This window comes from Podarcis tiliguerta, assembly GCF_965153285.1.
Source record: "Podarcis tiliguerta genome assembly, chromosome: 13".
In the NCBI taxonomy this organism is placed as follows: domain Eukaryota; kingdom Metazoa; phylum Chordata; class Lepidosauria; order Squamata; family Lacertidae; genus Podarcis; species Podarcis tiliguerta.
This window is the reverse complement of record NC_139546.1, coordinates 48506618-48529390: the sequence shown is the minus strand read 5'-3', so window position 1 is coordinate 48529390 and position 22773 is coordinate 48506618. Positions and strand designations below refer to the sequence as shown.

The 22773-nt window shown below is 46.4% G+C and overlaps 1 protein-coding gene across 1 annotated transcript in view; it reads right to left on the bottom strand.

Annotated features, from left to right (window-relative positions):
• LOC310662912 (Fc receptor-like protein 5) overlaps positions 1 to 22773 on the bottom strand; it is a 59561-nt gene that overhangs the window by 23430 nt on the left and 13358 nt on the right. The window contains exon 3 of the mRNA XM_083410275.1: positions 8709 to 9005. Coding sequence (XP_083266401.1) covers positions 8709 to 9005 — 297 coding nt within the window. The remainder of the gene's footprint in view (positions 1 to 8708; positions 9006 to 22773) is intronic.

Genomic DNA, 22773 nt, shown 5'->3' with positions numbered 1-22773 from the left:
AATGTAGGTCTTTTGGGACCAGTGTTACATGGTCTCAGTGGCGACTCCCAGTGACCAGTCTGGCTGTCACATTCTGGATTAGTTTTAGTTTCCAGGTCACCATCAAAGGTAGCCCCATGTAGAGTGCATTGCAGTAGTCTAAGCGGGAGATTACCAGAGCATGCACCACTTTGGCGAGACAGTCTGTGGGCAGGGAGGGTCTCATCCTGCATACCAGATGGAGCTGGTAGACAGCTGCCCTGGACTCAGAATTGACCTGCGCCTCCATGGACAGCTGTGAGTCCAAAATGACTCCCAGGCTGCACACCTGGTTCTTCAGGGGCACAGTTCCCCCATTCAGGACCAGGGAGTCCTCCACATCTGCCCACCCTCTGTCTCTCAGAACAGTACTTCTGTCTTGTCAGGATTCAGCCTCAATCTGTTAGCCACCATCCACCCAATCATGCACAATGTGACACTCCTACATCCCACAGAGCTTCTGTCTCCTATCACAAAAGTTGAAAGAAGAACAGAAATCGGCTTTACCTGCCTGGACTGATCTCCCGAGGAGGATCTGGAGACAGACTGGAAGTGAAGAGCAAAGGAGAGATGCAGTGTGAATGTGAGATAGACGGCAAATTTCCAATCTGAGTTGAGCAGAGAGGTCACCAACCTGTCAGCAAAGCAGCAGACTTCATGCTCAGTCAGTATCCCTGGAAGAACAACCACGGCTGGAGCCCCAAGATCCACCTTCTCTCTGGTTTCTGTCCCAAGAGAGACAATGAACCGGCCTTGCCAAAGTCTGTCTTCTCAAAGCAAAGACTAAAGACAGGAAGCACAACATCACACCTTCGACTCCTGAACATTGTGTAGACACACACCCTGAGCTGTGTGCGGAACTCGGCCTATAGGCTTTAGCCATAACCACAAGCGTTATCCAGCTCCATCTAGGAACTGCTAATCACATCTGATCTTGCTGTGCCATCACCTGTTTTTCTCTGCGGTCAAACTTCTTGAAGCAACCCAAATGGAACAATGTGCAGCCGGATGGGAGAAGGGAAGAGCAGAACTCAACTTTACCTGCATAGACAGATAGCCAAAGGAAGATCGGGAGATTGGAAGGAAAGGAGAAAAGGAGTGAGACAGACAGACAGAGACAGAGAGATTGGGATTTTCCCATTCTAGTACAGAGAATAGGAAAATGATACATAATGAAATGAACAGGGTGTTTATAATAACCTTTGTTAAAAAGAAAAACAGAGGCTTTTCTTTTGGGAATTATAGAGACAGAATTACCTAACCTGACTATATTTTGAAGGAAAAAATATGAACGAATTCCTATGCCCCACAAATAACCCAGAGATGCATTTTAAATAAAAGCACACATTCTACTCACATAAAAACACCAGGCAGGCTCCACAAATAACCCAGAGATGTATTTTAAATAAAAGGACACATTCTACTCATGTAAAAACACGCTGATCCCCGGACCGTCCATGGGCCAGATTTAGAAGGCGATTGGGCCGGATCAGGCCCCCAGGCCTTAGTTAGCCTACCCATGGTTTAAAGGGTTTCTGGGACTGTAACTGAGAGTGTCCGGCTTAAATATCAGATCCTTGTACTGCTTGTGATGATTTCAGTTCACAAAGCAATGATTCATTGCCTATAATTGTCAATTGGAGTTTTTGGGGGGGGGCATTCATTATCAGTTTTTCCTCTTATCATTACGCTTTCCTTTTCAGTCTGCAAGCCCTTACTGCCCTTTACTTTAGCTTTCATTTTTATCGAGTGAACAATACTGTTCACTGTGCAAAGGACTGTTCCTGAATGGAACTTAGTTCTGCATTAAGATCTTGCATGATCTTCTGAACGGATCAAGAGAAAGCTGGGTGATGCAGAGCTATTTAATGAACTGTTTGACACCCGATCAAGTCAAACAATAGAAATAATTAACTCACTGACCAATCACATCCGTTCTGCCCCCCCCCATAGTCCCTCCCTGCTCCTAACAAAAATCCTGGCTACGCCCATGTGTGCATGCTGCCTTTCTGTCTCTCAAGGAATTACTTTCAGGGGAAAAGATTGGCTTCAGGGATGCATCAGTTTTCATCTTACCTCCAAAGGACACTGTAATGGTTCTAGGGGTTGCTCGTGCGTAACTTGCCATTACTCCTGGCTAGGTTGCCTGGTTGAACCCTTGCTGTCTGGACAGCCTCAAGTTCCGTGGCTGCCTCAGTCGCTGGCAGAATCCGTCAGTGGGCATTTCTTAAAACTCTTTCAGCATAGAAGCTGTTTGACGCCCAGTCTCCTCCCCCTTTGCCTGTGCGGATGTGTTCTGTGCAAAGTGGGTGTGGGCAACGGAGTACTCGTGCCCGCTGGTCTCCTGCAAAGAGTCCTGGAGCCACCTCTCCGATTCCCCCATTTGCCCCCCTTCTCCACTGGTGTTACGCTGATTTCCTTCCCCAGCGGATGGGCTACCTCTCCCCCTACTGGGACCCTCTCCACCATCATCCTGGAGCCTCCTCTCCGCCTCCCGCTCCGATGGCAGTTCCCTGACAGACACCATACAAGAAAGAAGAGAAAATGAGACTAAAAGAAAAAAAAAGTTTTGATTTACTTATTTATTGGAAAGATTTCTTTAATTACAAAGAAAATACCCAAACAGGTCACATTGTATAAATTTTTTATTAGATTTTTAAAAATATAAACATACAACAAAAAATAATCCAAGATCAAAATATTGAGATTGGGCAATGGGGCAAAGTATTTTAGACAGACTAACTCTTGAGCATGGGTAGGCAAACTAAGGCCCGGGGGCTGGAACCGGCCCAATCGCCTTCTAAACCTGGCCTGCGGACAATCCGGGATTCAGTAGAATGTGTGCTTTTATTTAAAATGCATCTCTGGGTTATTTGTGGGGCATAGGAATTCATTCTGTAGCAGGAACCCCCCCCCCCCCCATCATTCAGTTTGTACAAACTTCACACACACTCACACTCACACACTACAAACGCTGCACTTCTATTATAAATTCATAGAAAATCAACCATACATCGGATTTGCACTGTTCCACTTTTATTTTACTCCATGAAGGAAGGACTACAAAATGGGGAAGGTTTGATACAGGGCAGCCATAATCCCTTGACCATACCAGCACATCCACAGGAGCCCTGCCCAGTTGCTATGCCAACCCTGATGGTCCTAGATAGAAGACCATCAAGATCACAAAGAACTTGCATATGGGAGTGGATTCAGCACAGACTGGAACAAAGGACAATAATCAGCTCTTTCTTCTGGGGGCAGGAAACTGGAAACTCCCCTTTGGAAATGACTCATGGGGAGGGGGAAAGGGGGAAGAACCAGCCAGGTGACAGGACACTCAGGTTACCACCACAACTCCTCCCTCAATCCCTCCTTTCTATGATGTATGCATGATGTTTCTGGGGGTGGTCTTGATCTACAGGATGGGAATTTCAAAAGACTTTATAAGACCTTGCACACCATTTTTTCTGTGTCTTTCCTCTCTCCTGCAAGTGAGGGGAGCACCCTGTTGCAACAGTTCAATAAAGGCCAAGCCTACAGGCTGCTGTTTTGCTCCAAGTTATCCTGGTTGGTGTCTTTGTTTTTGTCCAAGGGAGCCCTCGGATTTTCCCGTTAACAATTCATATTTCTTCCTTCAAAATATAGTCCGGTTCCCCACAAGGTCTGAGGGACAGTGGACCGGCCCCCTGCTGAAAAAGTTTGCTGACCCCTGCTCTTGAGGAAAGTGCTGCAGAAAGTGAGCCACGCCGTATGCTGGAATAGGCAGAGGAAGGCAGAACACTGCCCTCTTCCCTGACCCCTTCCACCCCATCTCCCTGGTTGTAAATCCCCATCTGAATATCTTAATCTCCCCAATGGCTCATTCGTCTTCAGAATCTCTGTATTGTTCTGCTCTCTTCTTGCCCTGAAGGAGAATGTTGGTGTGGAGACCTTCCTCCTGGTCTTTGGCCGGTTTGGCTCCGCTCTCCATCCATGACTGCGATATTGGGGGCTGAGGCAGAGCAGGGGGCGGCAAGGCAGTAAAAGGCATCTGAGTCCTGAAAGGGAGAAGGAAATTGAGGGACATGTTCAAAGAATGATGGGCCCCCCAAGGCTGTTGGGAGCAAATTGAGGGTTCGCTTCATCCAGTTTTGACAGCAACCAGCTGGACACTCCTGGGCAACTCACAAACAGGCCACCATCCTCTTTTCCTTATCTCCAGTGCACGGCAATTCAGAGGTAGACTGCTTCTGCACAATGAAGATCTATTTAGCTGTCATGACTAAAATGTTTTGGCAGAATATTCTTCACGAATGTACCTCTTTTCAAAAGGCATCTAAACCACATCCTGTAGCTGCCAATTCCATAGCTCAGTTTCTATTTCCTTAAATAGAAATTGGGGTGGGGGTGGGGAGCCAGTTATTGTATTGTCAAAGGTTTCATGGAGGAAGTCATGATGGTTTCAATATGAAAGAAAGAAAGAATCTCCCAACCCAGCCATGAATGGAGGGGAAATAACCTCGCTAAACTATTTTATTTCATTTTTAAATGTTTCCACAGTTTTCATCCCAGTTTCTTACACAGAGAATAAACACAGCAGCTCATGGCAAAGATGAACGGCCAAGTAACTCAGTGATTAATCCCTCTCTTGTGAGAAGTCCAAACTGCCATCAAAGCATCTGTCTGAGGACAGAACCCTGTAGCAGGAGCTGCCTGCCCTCCAGGGACCAGAATAGACATTAGAATCATAGAATAGAATCAAAGAGTTAAAGGGACCCCCAAGGGTCATCTAGCCCAACCTGGAATCCTGCTCTGCTCCCTTCGCCCCTTCTGCCCCCCAACTTTCCCTGCCCCTTCGCTCTGTCCCTGTCCCAGCCACCCCATCCCTTTCAGACATCTTCCCTTCTCTCTGACATGCCAATCATTTCCCCCTCCTTATTTCCCCCCCCCAAACTTTTCCTATTGGTCCTTCTTCCTGGATAGCTCAGTTGGCTAGAGCATGGTTCTGATTATGCCAAGGTTGCAGAAATGCTTTAAATAAATAAGAAATTATGAAGACTCACATCGCATCACATCAGTATTATACCAGCATTAGTTGCCGTTACCTCTGAGGCTTCCTAGTGGCGCTGAACATTTCAAGGTACTCGGAATTCGCTTCTTCCTTGTTTTCCTGCTCAGATTTCAACGCTTCCAAAGTGTAAATGAAGAGAGAAAAGAGAAGAAAGATGGTGAGACAGGGCTGGTCCTGAAAACAAACCTCTTGTGGCTGGGAGTTCCACAGGACAGACACAGGCAAGGCTCCCTCCGACATCCTAACCACATCCAATACGAAGGAATACAAAACAAATGCTTGCTTTTGTTGCTTTTAAGCAACACTCCTCTCACGGCCACCACTCTCACGACACAGAGAGGAGCATCATCCCCTAAAGATCTTAAGCAGGCTTCTACATACATAGGTAGTAGTAGTAGTAGAAATAATAATAATAATAATACTAATAATAATAATAATAGATTCAGGCCCTGCCCACATTTTGGGTTTCCCACCCACTCTGGGCGGCTCCCAACAGAATATTAAAAACATGATCTTACATCAAACATCAAAAACTTCCCTAAACAGGGCTGCCTTCAGATGCCTTCTAAAATTCAGATAGTAGTTTATTTCCTTGACATCTGATGGGAGGACGTTCCAGAGGGTGGGTGCCACCACCGAGAAGGCCCTCTGCCTGGTTTCCTGTAACTTGGCTTCTCGCAGGGAGTGAACCACCAGAAGGCCCTCAGAGCTGGACCTCAGTGTCTGGGCTGAGCGATGGAGGTGGAGATGCTCCTTCAGGTATACTGGGCCAATGATATGAGAGGCCCACAGTCTCGAGCATTACCTACCTCTCTTCCTTCTCATGCAGTAAAAAGCAAGAGGGACCATCAGGATCACCAGTGGAATTGCCCAGCGTGCATATAGCAGGGGTGACGAAGAGCAATTTGGTGACCGAGCTGCAGAAAGAAAAGAAGAGGATTTGGCTGTTGGTATGAATAAGGGGAGGGGAGACACCATTGCAGCCGTTGTTGTTGAAGACACAATAACAGTAATTCAGTGAAGTTAAAAACATATCAGTATATCAGTATACCGCTATACCAAAGGAACAGAAAAGACATTATATGTATGCGACAACAGCCACATGGATGCTGCTAGCCTAGAGATGGAAAGAAAATTATGTCCCTACCAGAGAAGAAAGGCAAATAAAACTGTTGGACTATGCCGAAAGGGCAAAACTGACTGGAAGACTCAGGAACCAAGGAGACCCAAACTTCAATAAAGAAAGGGGGAAATTTATAATTTATCTAGGTGATCACTGTAAACAGATGAAAACCCTAGCAGGAGTTTAATAACACTTGCAATGTAACTAACATTATGGACAAGATGGAAAGATATAAAATACGGATTGTGGAAAAATACGCAGTTAAGAGGGTGTACAATAGGACCCACGGAGGGGAAGGTGGAAAGTCCAGAGATTTGGAGAAATCTCTAATTATGGGTGTGTAATTTGGATTGTTATGAATTAATATTTGTAAAATATTAGGGCATGGCTCACCTGTGACATTCACCGTTTGGCTCCAGGGAGACATGATCCATCGGCTGCTCAGTTTCTGCTCATACCTGCAAGCAAATCCCCCAGTGTGGTTGCTGGCTGTGACTTGGACCAGGATGTCTGCAGAGGCGTTTGAGAAGGCATTCCTGGGTTCTCCGGAGTCCGCCAGAGACTCTTCACTGCTGGAGGAAATCTTGACCCCATCCTTGTAGAAATGGAACCTTTGCTCTGCATCGCTGCCAAAGGCCGAGCAAGTGAGGCGCAGGAATCCCCCTTTGTTCACCACTCCAGACGGAGGGTCCACTGTCAGTACCGGGGCAGGAGGAGGAGCTACAGGAGCCGTCCGTAAAGGAAAATGAGTACAATGGCTAAGTGATTTGGAGTCTGTGGCTCACGGAGGTTTTAAGTTGCAAGCCAGAACTAAATCGGGTTCATCCAGGCAGGTTTGTCAACAGAGAGTCGTGGGTTCATGAATTCCCCACCTGGACTTCAGGAAGGGAGAGGAGAAGATCAGGAGCATGTGTTGCACAACATTCAGGGTAAATGTGCAGTGTCCGGGAAGGTAAACGTTAGCTGGCTAAACTCTTGATTCCCATTTGGGGAACTGTACTACTCATGTCAAGGGACGCGGGTGGCGCTGTGGGTTAAACCACAGAACCTAGGACTTGCCGATCAGAAGGTTGGTGGTTCAAATCCCCGCCACGGGGTGAGCTCCCATTGCTCGGTCCCTGCTCCTGCCAACCTAGCAGTTCGAAAGCACATCAAAGTGCAAGTAGATAAATAGGTACCACTCCAGCGGGAAGGTCAACGGCGTTTCCATGCGCTGCTCTGGTTCGCCAGAAGCGGCTTAGTCATGCTGGCCACATGACCCAGAAGCTGCTCCCTCGGCCAATAAAGCAAGATGAGCGCCGCAACCCCAGAGTTGGCCACCACTGGACCTAATGGTCAGGGGTCCCATTTGGATTGTTATGAATTAATATTTGTAAAATATTAGGGCATGGCTCACCTGTGACATTCACCGTTTGGCTCCAGGGAGACATGATCCATCGGCTGCTCAGTTTCTGCTCATACCTGCAAGCAAATCCCCCAGTGTGGATGCCGGCTGTGACTTGGACCAGGATGTCTGCAGAGGCGTTTGAGAAGGCATTCCTGGGTTCTCCGGAGTCCGCCAGAGACTCTTCACTGCTGGAGGAAATCTTGACCCCATCCTTGTAGAAATGGAACCTTTGTTCTGCGTCGCTGCCAAAGGCCGAGCAAGTGAGGCGCAGGAATCCCCCTTCGTTCACCACTCCAGACGGAGGGTCCACTGTCAGCACCGGGGCAGGAGGAGGAGCTACAGGAGCCGTCCGTAAAGGAAAATGAGTACAATGGCTAAGTGATTTGGAGTCTGTGGCTCACAGAGGTTTTAAGGGGCAAGCCAGAACTAAATCGGGTTCACCCAGGAAGGTTTGTCAACAGAGAGTCATGGGTTCATGAATTCCCCACCTGGACTTCAGGAAGGGAGAGGAGAAGATCAAGAGCATCTGTTGCACAACATTCAGGGGAAATGTGCAGTGTCCGGGGAGGTAAACGTTAGCTGGCTAAACTCTTGATTCCCATTTGGGGATCTGTACTACTCATGTCAAGGAACGCGTGTGGCGCTGTGGGTTAAACCACAGAACCTAGGACTTGCCGATCAGAAGGTTGGCGGTTGAAATCCCCGCGACGGGGTGAGCTCCCATTGCTCGGTCCCTGCTCCTGCCAATCTAGCAGTTCGAAAGCAGGTCAAAGTGCAAGTAGATAAATAGGTACCATTCCGGCAGGAAGGTAAACGGCATTTCTGTGTGCTGCTACCTTTACCTATGGGTTACAGCGCTACCTTCCAAGAAACAAAGACAGACCCACATTGCAGTCTGAGCCGATAACAACAAGGTTCCCAATTCCTGGCATCTAAGAACGTCACCCGCTGCCTTATAACCACATCAGACCAGTAGTCCTGCTAGCTCTGCATTGTCTCCACTGACTGGCAGCATCTCTCTCCAGGTCCTCAGGCAGGAGAGCTTCCCAAACCTACCATGGGGTCCTTGCCACTACCAAGCAGGCCCTCTGCCTTTTGATGATATGAACTAGCCAAACTTAACTCACCTATAATGGAAACCTCAATGCGGTTACTCAGTTGAGACAGTTGTCCTGCACTGTTTTCTTCCAAGTAGGCACAGACAAATGTTTTCTTTATTTCCTGAAAGTCTGCAGTGATTTCCAGGGTCTTATTGAACTGTTCTTGGGGTCTAGTGTAATTACCACCTGCTTTAATTTCATAAAAGAAGAACTTGGCTGCCAGCTGCCCTTCCGGAGGGGAGCATTTCAACTTGATCCGTTGTCCCTGGAGAAAGGTCTGTCTTGCAGGGATGATGGACAGCTCTGGAGCTGGTGGAGGTGGAACTGCATTGGGGAAAGGGAAGAAGTGCAAGGGGGAAATATATGGGGCCCATATATGAGATTAGGGCTACAATCTGAGACTGTGCGACTTCCAGACCAATCCCTCCAGCACCTCTCCTTAATATAACACCAATGTTATAACACCTGTGCTCTCTTGCCTTCCCTAAGGAACCAGGAGGATGTCGACTTTGTGACTATATTCAGGGACCTTGCTTTGTGTTCCTTGTACCTGGCAAAAACAGCAGAATGGCTTGGGCAGAATCACCCAGGTGGTTCAGACTTTGCATGTATTCATTCACAAAGAGAATGTTCCTCACCTTGGTGAAGACCAGAATATTCCTCAAGCGCTGTTTCCCACCAAGTAAGCAAAGGCTTACACAGTTCTTCAAGCTTGGGCCCACAGATGTTGTTGAACTACAACTTCTGCTAAGTTGGCAGGGGATGATGGGAGTTGTAGAGCAGCAACAATATCTGTGCCCCCCAAGACTGAAGAACTGCTTAAAATAAACCTGCCCCTTTGCTACATCACATTAAAGCTCATCTTCACAACAGACTTGAATCTTCAGTATTGTACTCTGTTGGCTTCCCCTAGGAACTATGATGGTGGCAGTTTTGTGACTATGCTGAGAGATCTTGGCCAGAGCTCCTTTGATCTCTCTCACAGTTACAACTACCAAAATGGCTTGGGCAGAGTAGGAGCCATGATCTCCAAGATGGCTTAGCTTTCGTGCATGCAATTCTGTCACAAAGAGTACGGTTCTCACCAGTGATGGACAGCACAACCTCGTTACTCAGTGAAGACAGGAAACGTTCTCCTGCACTCTTTCCCCCCAGGTAAGCACAGAGAAATGTTTTGTTTGTTTCCAGGTATTCTGTGGAAACCTCCAAGATATTTTCCGCCTGTTGTCCATACATGACTGGGACACCTCCTCTCTTTTCGTAGAAATAGAACCGCGTTGCCCTCTGTCCTTCTGGCAGGGAGCATATCAATGAAGCCAGTTCTCCTCGGGCAAAAGTGTTGTGTGGAGGCGAAAGAGACAGCCAAAGGCCTGATGGATGTGCAGTCACAGTATCTGAGAAACAGGGGGAGATACAATAAAAATACAGTTTGGCCAGTCCCTTAGGATTTCCCCATTGCATTAGATGATTCATGAATCCCTATAAGCTTCCACAATACTTCAATTGCTGCTTCGGATTGACAGTCCCAACCCATCCCATTCCACCCTTTATTCTAACGCCTCTTAAACGCAAAATTAGATTTTGAAAATCTCTCTCTCCTCTCTTCTCCTCTCCAAAAAAACCCATTTGGACCTGGAAATCCCTGACCTGTGCTTAGAAAGCAGACCATGAAGGGAAGTGTGGGAGATCCCTTTAACTCACCATTCACACCCTTCAGGTCTGGGACTTCAAGATAAGGGACAGAATAAGGAACAAATAGCCACAACAATATACCCACGTCTAAATTTTACGATGTGTTCACACCGACAGTATCTGCCTACCACTCAGTACTTGAAGTTATATTAATTGGATTACCTGCAAGGGCTGTCATCCAGGAAAGAGCAAAAAATGAGACTGAAAGAGAACAGAGGAGAAAAATATGATGCTTAGATTATATAAAACGTTTTTGGCATCGTTTCAAGTTTCATAATCTGGACTCCTAAATAGCTTCATACACATTTTTTTCCTCCCAAAGCAATATCCCTTAATTTGATGCATTTCTGGAGGTTATGTTCACAAATATATGGATTTATAAGCACACTTTACCCCAGAATATTCTTTATTTTAAAATAATAAAAGTATTGACAACAACAGCAATAATCATGATGTAAAAAGAACTGTACAAACTGCTTTGATCAGTGGTCTTGGTTGAAATGAAAACCCCCATAAAAATTGTGAACCCAGGCAAGGGCTTAAGATTGTCAATCAGTCCTTCACAAGCTATCAGCAACAGGTTTTTATTAGATTTTATTTTGGGGGTTTTTCAGGAAAGGTAAAGGCCAACTTTCCCATGCCAGTGACATTGTGTGGATGCTGTGAAAGATTTGCCTGAGACATGCTCATCCCTCCCTAAAGACCCACCTGGAAACAGAGAACAGAGGCAGGAGATTTGAGTAAACACAGACAGTGGAAACTGGGAAGGGAAGTGTAGATAGGAGGCTCCAGAAGAAGGGAAAGAGTGGGGTTGGAGGGGAGAAGAAAAGGGTCTTACCCAGGAGGACAAAGAGACGGCCAATTTGCTCCATGCTTCAAGGATGGGGTTTAGAAGAAGCAGCTTCAGCAGCAACACTGAGCTGATACATCTGCAATGGTAGTCTTCTTTCCAAACACACTGAGAAGAAACACAGTGGCGTTGCTGAGCATTCTGGGTGCGCCACTGGTATCAAACGGGGCTGACCACCAGGGTGGCCTCAAGAAGAGTTCCCAGCATGCCTTGCAGCACTGAGCTGCTCTGCAGAAGCTGTCATGGCCACTCTCAAATGCAGATGTGGAAGCTGAGAGAAATTGGGTAACTGATAAAATGCTGAGCACGTTAGCACCTACCATAGGGCACACAGGGATGCTGGGGCTTTTTAAAGTCAGTGGGGGATGACAAAAGATCTCTGAAAAACACAAACGCTCATTTACAGTTCTCAAGCACAATACACACAATATATCTATATATATACACACAAGTCTGTAAGCAAGTCCTCCACCCTCTTCACACCCCCAAATGTCAGCTTTTTTGATGCAAAGCATGTTGTAAATGCTTGTGGTCTGGCCTGTGGCCAACAGCTCTTGACCACCGTCACATGTCTTGTCTTATTCATAGCCTTTCTTCCACTTCCTCTGACTCTGGGGCTGTGAAAGGGTATAAAATGGAAGAATGGTATAAAAAGGTGTGGCTATAGCTATTAATGATAAATTAACATGTGCTATTAAGGTAAGACAGGGAATATAAGAAATGATTTTGAGTAGATATGGAAGATGTTTGTAGAATTTGTATTGTTTAAACGGAAAGGGGTCAAACTATCGCAAGAAGTGTTGAATTTTTGGGAGGTTGGATAGTTACAATGGAATGATCTCGGTGGTGGGGCTGCACATTTTTATTCTGATTTATTTATGATTATTACTTTGTCAAAAGAAGAAGAAAAGAAATCTAGAACTTGAGAGCTGGAAGGGACTCTGAGTCCAGCCCCCTGCAGTACAGGAATCTTAACAAAAGAATCCATGACAACCATCCGACCTCTGTTGAAAAACCTCCAAGGAAGGAAAGCCCACAACGTCTCAAAGCAACTACTCTATTCCCAACTCAAGAATGGAAAGCAAAATACAAAAGAGATGTTTAAAGACTCTCTCAAGGCAATTTTTTTTTTAATGTAGTTTAAACAACTGGGAAACATTGGTCTGCGAGCGCTCCAGTTGGAGAACAGCCTTGACCAAAGGTGTCCTGGGCTTTGAAGACACTCGAACTCAGGACGCAAGGGAGAAACACGCTAAGAGGAAGGCACGCTTGGCAAATCCAAACCGTGATCAACTCCTGCCTGGAAACTGATGTCCCCAGTGTGGAAGGACATGTGGATCCAGAAATGGCCTCCACAGTCACTAACAGACTCACTGTTAAGACCGTGTTCATGGAAGGCAATCTTATGATGAGGGATCGGCAGAGAAGAAGAGGAGGATGGCCCTCTGTCCTGGATGCTTTAGTTGAGATTCCTGCATTGCAGGGCCTTCCAACACTACAGTCTTATGGTTACATGAGATTGTACAGAAAATGGACAAAAAGAACGTATTCCTGTACTCAGCAGCGGCAGCTAGAATAGTAGTGGCAAAAAAAAAAAAAGGGAAATCAGAAAAAATGCCTGAATTATTAGAACAGCGAGCTAAAATTTGTGAATTTGCGGAGATGGCAAAACTAACGGCATCAATTAGAAGCTGCTATAATCAAAAAACTTACAAAGAATGGGAATGCATACAGGGATATATTGGTTTGTTTTCAGAGCTTGAATTTAACATGCAATAGCCTGAAGGATACAAGGATACAAGAGAACATTACAATACAAACAGAAAACAAATTTTATAGCTGTTAACACAACATGGGGGAAGGGAAGTAACAGGTATAGGGGGAGGAAAGTATAAGCCAGTAACTGGAAAACTGTAGGAGGTCAAGAACAAGGAATTAAAAGAAGAAGATTTAAGTTAATGAACAGTAAAATAAGGAAATTTGAGAAGAATTTAGTACAAAAGAAAACATGAGAGTCATGTTATTGCTTCTGTCTGGGTTTCTTTTGGTTGTAAAGTTTTCTGTTGTAAAGGTTTGCTTTTTGTTGTGAAGGTTTATTTTGGTTGTAAAGTCCTCTCTTGTAAAGATTGTACATATAACCAATAAAACAAATGACTAAACAAACAAACAAAGAAGAAGAAGAGATTGTACAGAAAATTAAACTCTGCTGAGCGTATTTTAGGGGTTCCTTAGGCCAATGAATTGGGAAACTGAGGGGAAATAGAGGCAAATGTGACTTTTTCCAGGCTGAGGGAGAAGACCAGGAAAACCGGAAGAAGCCCCCGATTCTTCTGCTTGGGGCAGGAGGGGAACCCCAATCCATCCTCTGGCCAGGGACCCCCCTAAAACCCCTCTTGGGCGCCTGAGGGAATTACATGAATTAATGGGTTTCAAACGGTGGCTGCTTAGGAGGCCTCCGGATATGAGGACCAACCCTTCTTTTTCCAGACTGCTTCCCTCCACCCTCACGATCAAGAGCCTATAAATTGTATGAAATAAATCAGTTGCCCCTGGGAAGAGGACAAGAAAGAACTTTTTGAATCCCCACGAAAGGAAGAAAAGGCTCATGAGGGAGCAAGCGATGGCCGCCTTCCCTGCCTTGCCAAGGCTCCCCTGACTCTCCCTGAGGAGAGGGGGGAGGGGCAGCTCTTCCAGCACTTTCTAGGGCAGGCTGCCTCAACCTCGGCCCTCCAGATGTCTCAAGACTACAATTCCCATCATCCCTGACCTCTGGTCCTGCTAGCTAGGGATCATGGGAGTTGTAGGCCTAAAACATCTGGAGGGCCGAGGCTGAGGAAGCCTGTAATCTAGGGGGAGGAAAAAGGCGGGAAAAGGCCTCAGGCTTCTGCTCAGTTTCTTCATATCCCGGCCTGTTCTGAGGAGGAAAAGGGTCCCCTTTCTGAGGAAAGTGTCTCATTTTGGAGGAGAAAAAGCATCTCCTCAGGAACAACTCATTTATTTTATTTATTTATATCTACAGTGGTACCTCAGGTTAAGTACTTAATTCATTCCGGAGGTCCGTTCTTAACCTGAAACTGTTCTTAACCTGAAGCACCACTTTAGCTAATGGGGCCTCCTGCTGCCGCTGCGCCACCGGAGCACGATTTCTGTTCTCATCCTGAAGCAAAGTTCTTAACCTGAAGCACTATTTCTGGGTTAGCAGAGTCTGTAACCTGAAGTGCATGTAACCTGAAGCTTATGTAACCCGAGGTACCACTGTATACGCCTCTTGATTTCAAAAAAAAAGAACCCTCAAAGCAGCTTACAAAGGAGAAAGCAGTAAAACTGAGAAAGATTCACAGGTGTACTTTGAAACATACAAATGTTGAAATGCTGAAATAGATTAAGATTTCTTCAGCTTTCTATCACGGCACTCCTTAGGTTTACTCTTACTCCATTGTTTTAAGGATGGGTTATAATAATGGACAGAAGCCATAGCATAAATTGGTAATTGTACAGGCGATGGGCAGGGAGAAAGGATGAGTGAATTTTGAAACCAAAGTTGGAAAAGTTATTGTACTGAGAGCAGCGAAGGAGGGAGGAAAATAGGGGGAACGTCTGAGCAGTGGGAAGTCAGCTTTTAAATCTGTATTAAATTATTATTATTATTATTATTATTATTATTATTATTATTATTATTATTATTATTTATACCCCTCCCGCCTGACTGGGTTGCCCCAGCCACTCTGGGCAGCTTCCAGCATATATAAAAACACAGAAAAATTGTAAACCTTAAAAAGCTTCCCTCTACAGGGCTGCTTTCAGATGTTTCCTAAATGTTATATAATTGCTCATCTCCTTAACATCTGATGGAAGGGCGTTCCACAGGGAAGGGCGCCACTACCGAGAAGGCCCTCTGCCAATCAATTTGGTTTGCCAGAAGCGGCTTAGTCATGCTGGCCACATGACCCGGAAGCTGTACGCCGGCTCCCTCGGCCAATAAAGCGATATGAGCGCCGCAACCCCAGAGTCGGCCACGACTGGACCTAATGGTCAGGGGTCCCTTTACCTATTTGCTAAGCCATGTTTTTCTTTGGGGGAGCATTTTTGTAAATCAAAGCGCCCTTTTCCTAAGACAGGCTCATCCTCTGCCCCACAGCTAACTGGCGGCTTAGGGGCTTGTACTCTCCACCTTCTGCGCACACAACAATCGGGCTTTTTTCTACCCTGGCAGGCACCAGGAGTAACACAGCAACAGATTGGGGCTGCAGGCTAAGGAACCCAAAAGGCCGTGCACAGCATCTGCTCCCCCTGCTCCCCTTCTCCTTGCTTCATTGCATCTTCTTCGTTCTTCATTACTTTCCTTTGTTCCTCCAGTCTTTCTCTCCGCCTCCATGTGTTTTGCTGTTCAGTCTCATTCATTTAAGGCCTTTCCATTAATTTTCATGTCTGTCAGCCTGTGGGTGAAACTGCTTTGACCATCCTTTACAGGCATCTGAGCTTTTATCTGGGATATATTGTCATCATGCTCAATCTCTTTCCTTTTCGATTTCAGTCTCATTCTTGGTTCTTTCCTGGATGGTGCCCATTGGAGGTAAGAAGAAAATCAATTCATTCTTGCAGCCGGCGTCACTAACTTTTGAAAGCCCCATGGGCACATTTGGATTCTTGTGAGTGCGGTAGCTGCCACCATTTCTGGTTACTTCTTTCCCTATACCGTAAATGCCCTCACCTCAAGACAGAAGCAGAAGCAGAAGCAGAAGAAGAAGAGAAGAGGAGGAGGAGAAGGAGTTTGGATTTGATATCCCGCCTTTCACTCCCTTTAAGGAGTCTCAAAGCAGCTAATATTCTCCTTTCCCTTCCTCCCCCACAACAAACACTCTGTGAGGTGAGTGGGGCTGAGAGACTTCAGAGAAGTGTGACTGGCCCAAGGTCACCCAGCAGCTGCATGTGGAGGAGCGGAGACGCGAACCCGGTTCCCCATATTACGAGACTACCGCTCTTAACCACTACACCACACTGAGAAAACACACGCCCTCACCGACTTTCCCTAGGTGAAAATCAGATTCAGTAGAATTAACCTGTATGTTGAAACCTACTGTTTTGGGGGACAGATGGCGGGCAGGTGTGGGGGAATCCCTGGTCCTGAATGGGGTAACTGTGCCCCTGAAGGACCAGGTGTGCAGCCTGGGAGTCATTTTGGACTCACAGCTGTCCATGGAGGTGCAGGTCAATTCTGTGTCTAGGGCAGCTGTCTACCAGCTCCATCGGGGAAGCAGGCCAGAGTGGTGCATGCTCTGGTTATCTCCCGCTTGGACTACTGCAATGCACTCTACGTGGGGCTACCTTTGAAGGTGACCCGGAAACTACAACTAATCCAAAATGCGGCACCTAGACTGGTCACTGGGAGTTGCTGCCGAGACCACATAACATAAGTCCTGAAAGACCTACATTGGCTCCCAGTACATTTCCGACCACAATTCAAAGTGTTGGTGCTGACCTTGAAAGCCCTAAACGTCCTTGGCGCAGTATACCTGAAGGAGCGTCTCCACCCCCATCGTTCAGCCCAGACACTGAGGTCCAGCTCCAAGGGCCTTCTGGCGGTTCCCTCCCTGCGAGATGTGAGGTTACAGGGAACCAGGCAGAGGACCTTCTTGGTAGTGGCGGCCACCCTGTGGAATGCCCTCCCATTATATGTCAAGGAAATAAACAACTATCTGAGTTTTAGAAGACATCTGAAGGCAGCCCTGTTTAGGGAAGCTTTTAATGTTTGGTGTTTTATCGTGTTTTTAATATTCTGCTGGGAGCTGCTCAGAGTGGCTGGGGAAACCCAGCCAGATGGGCGGGGTATAAATAATAAATAACAATGATGATTATTACAAAGACCAAGGGTAGTGATCAGTCTACACAAAAGAATTAAAGTCATGCCATGACTGCCCGTCTTGCTTCCTTGCAGAAATGGGAGGAGAAATGACTTCTGTCTCTGCACATGTTTTAGAGAGCAAAATGTGTCCAAAAGCAAACCATGACAGATAGATGCATGGTTTGGGGGGGGGGGAGAGAGATCTGCATTTATGGGATGGGGCAGATATAAATGCTCTGCGAAATGTAAGCAAGGCACTCTTACATTGTAAGCACATTAACTCGTCCTTTCTAAAATGCAGGTATTTCCAAGCTCCGTACAAGTCTATTGTAGAGAGAGAACATAAACAATGGACAACAGGGGGAAATGAAGGTCAACAGATTAAACCAGGATGTGACTGAAGATCCCCATATCAAGGATCTCCCCCAAACCCACTTTCCCACCCAGGCTCCAAATATCCTATCACTGACAATGCCTTGTGCTGGATTCTGACCCAGAATACATCTCTGCTTCTCTCTGATACCAGAACTAAAAACCGCACACAGCTAGGTTTGGTGCTCAGCTGCAAATATTTGGGGTTTAGAGTTCAGGAAAGAGGTCAATGAAAAATTGGCTGGAGGAGGAGGTCCAAAGGAAAGGTGTAAATTGGCCTCTGCTTTCCTTCCCCAGGTTATCTGACGGTTCCACCTCCACCAGCGCCCAGGCTGACCACTTCTCCTGCAAAAACCACCTTTGTCAGAGGAGAGAAAGTCCAGTTTACATGCCACCAACCAGAAGGGCATAAAGGAGAGTGGTTCTATTTCTTTAAGGCCACCAGACATGGTCAGTGGTCCGAATATAGAATAAAAAACCAGAGTATCTTGGAAGTCTCCACAATGCATCTGGAGTCAAAGGAAAGGTTTGTGTGTTCTTACTGGAGGGAAAACAGGAAAGGAAGGGAGTCTGCAAAGAGCAACCAAATTGTGCTCTCTGTTGCTGGTAAGAAGCTTTCTTCTTGTGAATGAATTACTCTCTCCCCAGCGCCAAAGGCCAGCCCCATCTGGATGTGATGAAAGTGTGGAAAGGACATGAACCAGAATGTTGTAGCTTCCTAGTAGCTCAGGGAGTCACACCTGGAGAAAGCTGGGAGTTTGGCATCCCAGATGCCGTGTTAAGTTCTCCTCTATGAAATGTGGGGCTTCTGCGGCATGTAGACAATTCTAAATGTAAACTTTGTGTTGGTTTTTTTGTATTTGGTTTGAAGGAAAAAATACTAGCTAAAACAAAAGGAGAATTCGCTGGATGCCAAATCCAGGTTTAGGGCAAACACTCTTTGGTGAGAGAGCCCAGGCAGAGATTTAAAACCACAAAATATATAGCAAAGTAAAGCATGGAAATATAGGCTCCCTTTCTAAGATGCTTCCAAAATTTACCCATTTTGCTTAGCATAGAAAGAGGCCACAGACTTGGCGAGTTAAAAATGGTTTACTTACAAACTCTTTGAAGGTCAGGTTCATGTGCTTTTCCATACAGCAGTAAGAAAACACAGGCCATAAGACCTAGATTTCAAAGTGGAGAAAGTTTCAAAATTATTTGTATTTGTTGTTGTTGGTTAGTCGTTTAGTCGTGTCTGACTCTTCGTGACCCCCTGGACCAGAGCACGCCAGGCACTCCCGTCTTCCACTGCCTCCCGCAGTTTGGTCAAACTCATGCTGGTAGCTTCGAGAACACTGTCCAACCATCTTCTCCTCTGTCGTCCCCTTCTCCTTGTGCCCTCCATCTTTCCCAACATCAGGGTCTTTTCCAGGGAGTCTTCTCTTCTCATGAGGAGGCCAAAGTCTTGGAGTCTCAGCTTCAGGATCTGTCCTTCCAGTGAGCACTCCGGGCTGATTTCCTTAAGAGTGAATAGGTTTTATCTTCTTGCACTCCATGGGACTCTCAAGAGTCTCCTTCAGCACCAGAATTCAAATGTGAGGACATTGGTTTCTGGATGGGAGTTGATCATGGTGAGGGTTTGCCAAACGTCCAGTACACTGACATTAGTTTGCCTGTCTTCCCAAGTGATATGTAAATTTTTTCGGCGGTACCATTGATGGAATCTTTTGAGGAGTTGGAGATGGTGTTTATAAGTGGTCCATGTTTCACAAGCATACAGCAAGGTTGGTAGTACAATAGCTTTGTAAAGAAGCGTTTTGGTTTCCCTGCGAATGTCCCGGTCCTCAAACACTCTGCACTTCAGTCAGGAGAAAGCTGTGCTTGCTGAGCTGAGGCAAAGCTGGATTTTGGCATCAGTCTCGGCCCTTGTGGAAATATAACTCCCCAGGTGAGAAAAGTGATTGACATTTTCCAACGTTACACTGTTAAGTTGGATTTGTGGTGCTGCAGAGGGGTTGTTTTGTGCTTGTTGGTGCAGCACTTTGGTTTTTTGGATGTTGAGCGATAGGCCAAGCTTTTCATAAGCTTCCGTGAAGATATCTAGGATGGTTTGGAGGTCATCCTCTGGGTGTGCACACATTACGTTGTCATCAGCATATTGAAGCTCCATGACGGAGGTTATGGAAGCAGCATTTCATCCATTTATTCCCCCAGCTGACTGGTTTGTTTTTTCTCTTCCTTCCAACCCCAGATTTCCCACTCCCTGCCACCCTTTCCATAAACCCCCTGAACCCTGTTTACACTCATGGAGAACAGATTACCCTGCTCTGCTCAGTTCCTGATGGGCGGGAAGCAGCAGGATACACATTTTACAAGGAGCTACAAGGTCAGGCATCTGAGAAGCTTCCCTGTGAGTTGATGGTTCCCCTTAAAGCTTTGCGTGTTGGTGAAGATACGGCCAGGAACTACAGCTGTGCATATTCCATCAGATTAGAAGATAAGGAAATCCAGTCTCCACGTAGCAACATCATCTCTGTAGTAATGGAAGGTGAGCAAGTTCTGTATTTCCCCCATTATTTTTAAAATCATTTTTTAAAAAATCACTGCAATACAATGGTACCTGTAATGGTTCTAGGGGTTGCTCATGTGTAAGCCGGTGCAAACACCTGGCTAGATTGCCTGAGTGAACCTTTTCTGTCCGGACAGCCACTCACCCGTGGCTGTCTCAATCACTGGCAGAATCCGTCTGTGGGCGTTTCTTAAACTTCTTCCAGCAAAGAAGCTCTTTGACGCCTAGTCTTCTCCTACTCTCTCTGCGTGAAAGCCTTCTGCGCAAGGAGGGCGTAGGCAGCGGAGGACCTCTACTCTCCCCGCTGGTCCCCGGCAAGGAGTCATGGGACCACCTTGCTGCTTCCCCCATCTGCCCCCCTTCTCCACTGGTGCTACGCTGATTCTCTTCCCCAGAAGATGGGCTGCCTCTCCAAATCGTGGGACTCTCTCTGGAATCCCTCTGGATTTTGCTCTCTCCCTCTGGCACTGATGGCAGTTCCCTGACAGTACCTTAGGTTACATATGCTTCAGGTTACATACGCTTCAGGTTACAGACTTCGCTAACCCAGAAATAGTACCTCGGGTTAAGAACTTTGCTTCAGGATGAGAACAGAGCAGAAATTGCGCAGTGGCAGCAGGAGGCCCCATTAGCTAAAGTGGTCTTCAGGTTAAGAACAGTTTCAGGTTAAGAACGGACTTCCAGAACGAATTAAGTTCTTAACCAGAGGTAAAGGTAAAGGTAAAGGGACCCCTGACCATTAGGACCAGTCGTGGCTGACTCTGGGGTTGCGGCGCTCATCTAGCTTTACTGGCCGAGGGAACCGGCGTACAACTTCCGGGTCATGTGGCCAGCATGACTAAGCCGGAGCAGTACCTATTTATCTACTTGCACTTTGACGTGCTTTCGAACTGCTAGGTTGGCAGGAGCAGGGACTGAGCAACGGGAGCTTACCCCGTCACGGGGATTCGAACCGCCGACCTTCTGATCGGCAAGCCCTAGGCTCTGTGATTTAACCCACACATAGTCAAGCATTAATACTACTCATGAGTAGGAAACCATGCAAAGGGCCTGGGGGCATGCTGGAAAGTACTGACACATCACCCGCATACCAGTTGGTACTTCTTTTATAACTATTTTTGTTGGTTTTACAATTTGGTTTTTCATTCACAGAAAAAAAACAATAAAAAATACAGAATTCTCGGACTGCCACCCTCCCTTTTGTGGGGTCCACAAATAACCCTTTTCACGGCAAATCATATTATCCTCCACAAAACTCTATTTTCTCCTATAGTTCTTTTCACGTTGCAATTGTTATTTTAATCTTGATAATGTTTTTAACCGTTTGCAGGGTTCTGTCAAATATATTACAATTTCCCCCCAGTCCTTATTAAAAAATATATCGCCCTGAAAAAATATGGAACTCTTCAGGCATTTATGTGTCATCCTTGCGCAGTGGCCATGCTAATCTTCCCTGTATCATTCCAATTTTAGTGAATGTGCTGCCGAAGGGATCACCCCCCTCATACCATTGACAGATGGTGAAGGTCTGAAGTGGGGAGATCCCTCTATTGTACCAGTGGAGACGCCTAGGGCAATTTAGGGGATGTGATGGCTTACACATGACATGAGTAGTAAGGTAAAGGGACCCCTGACCATTAGGTCCAGTCGTGACTGACTTGGGGGTTGCAGTGCTCATCTCGCTTTATTGGCGCACGGAAACGCCGTTGACCTTCCCGCCGGAGTGGTACCTCTTTATCTACTTGCACTTTGATGTGCTTTCGAACTGCTAGGTTGGCAGGAGCAGGGACCGAGCAACGGGAGCTCACCCCGTCGCGGGGATTCGAACCGCCGACCTTCTGATGGGCAAGTCCTAGGCTCTGTGGTTTAACCCACGTCCCTTGACATGAGTAGTACAGATCCCCAAATGGGAATCAAGAGTTTAGCCAGCTAATGTTTACCTTCCCAGACACTGCACATTTCCCCTGAATATTGTGCAACACATGCTCCTGATCTTCTCCTCTCCTGAAGTCCAAGTGGGGAATTCATGAACCCACGACTCTCTGTTGACAAACCTGCCTGGATGAACCCGATTTAGTTCTGGCTTGCCCCTTAAAACCTCCGCGAGCCACAGACTCCAAATCACTTAGCCATTGTATTCATTTTCCTTTATGGACGGCTCCTGTAGCTCCTCCTCCTGCCCCGGTGCTGACAGTGGACCCTCCGTCTGGAGTGGTGAACGAAGGGGGATTCCTGCGCCTCACTTGCTCGGCCTTTGGCAGCGACGCAGAGCAAAGGTTCCATTTCTACAAGGATGGGGTCAAGATTTCGTCCAGCAGTGAAGAGTCTCTGGCGGACTCCAGAGAACCCAGGAATGCCTTCTCGAACGCCTCTGCAGACATCCTGGTCCACGTCACAGCCAGCAACCACACTGGGGGATTTGCTTGCAGGTATGAGCAGAAACTGAGCAGCCGATGGATCATGTCTCCCTGGAGCCAAACGGTGAATGTCACAGGTGAGCCATGCCCTAATATTTTACAAATATTAATTCATAACAATCCAAATTACATACCCATAATTAGAGATTTCCAGTCAGTTTTGCCCTTTCAGCATAGTCCAACAGTTTTATTTGCCTTTCTTCTCTGGTAGGGACATAATTTTCCTTCCATCTCTAGGCTAGCAGCATCCATGTGGCTGTTGTCGCATACATATAATGTCTTTTCTGTTCCTTTGGTATAGCGGTATAGCAATATACTGATATGTTTTTAACTTCACTGAATTACTGTTATTGTGTCTTCAACAACAA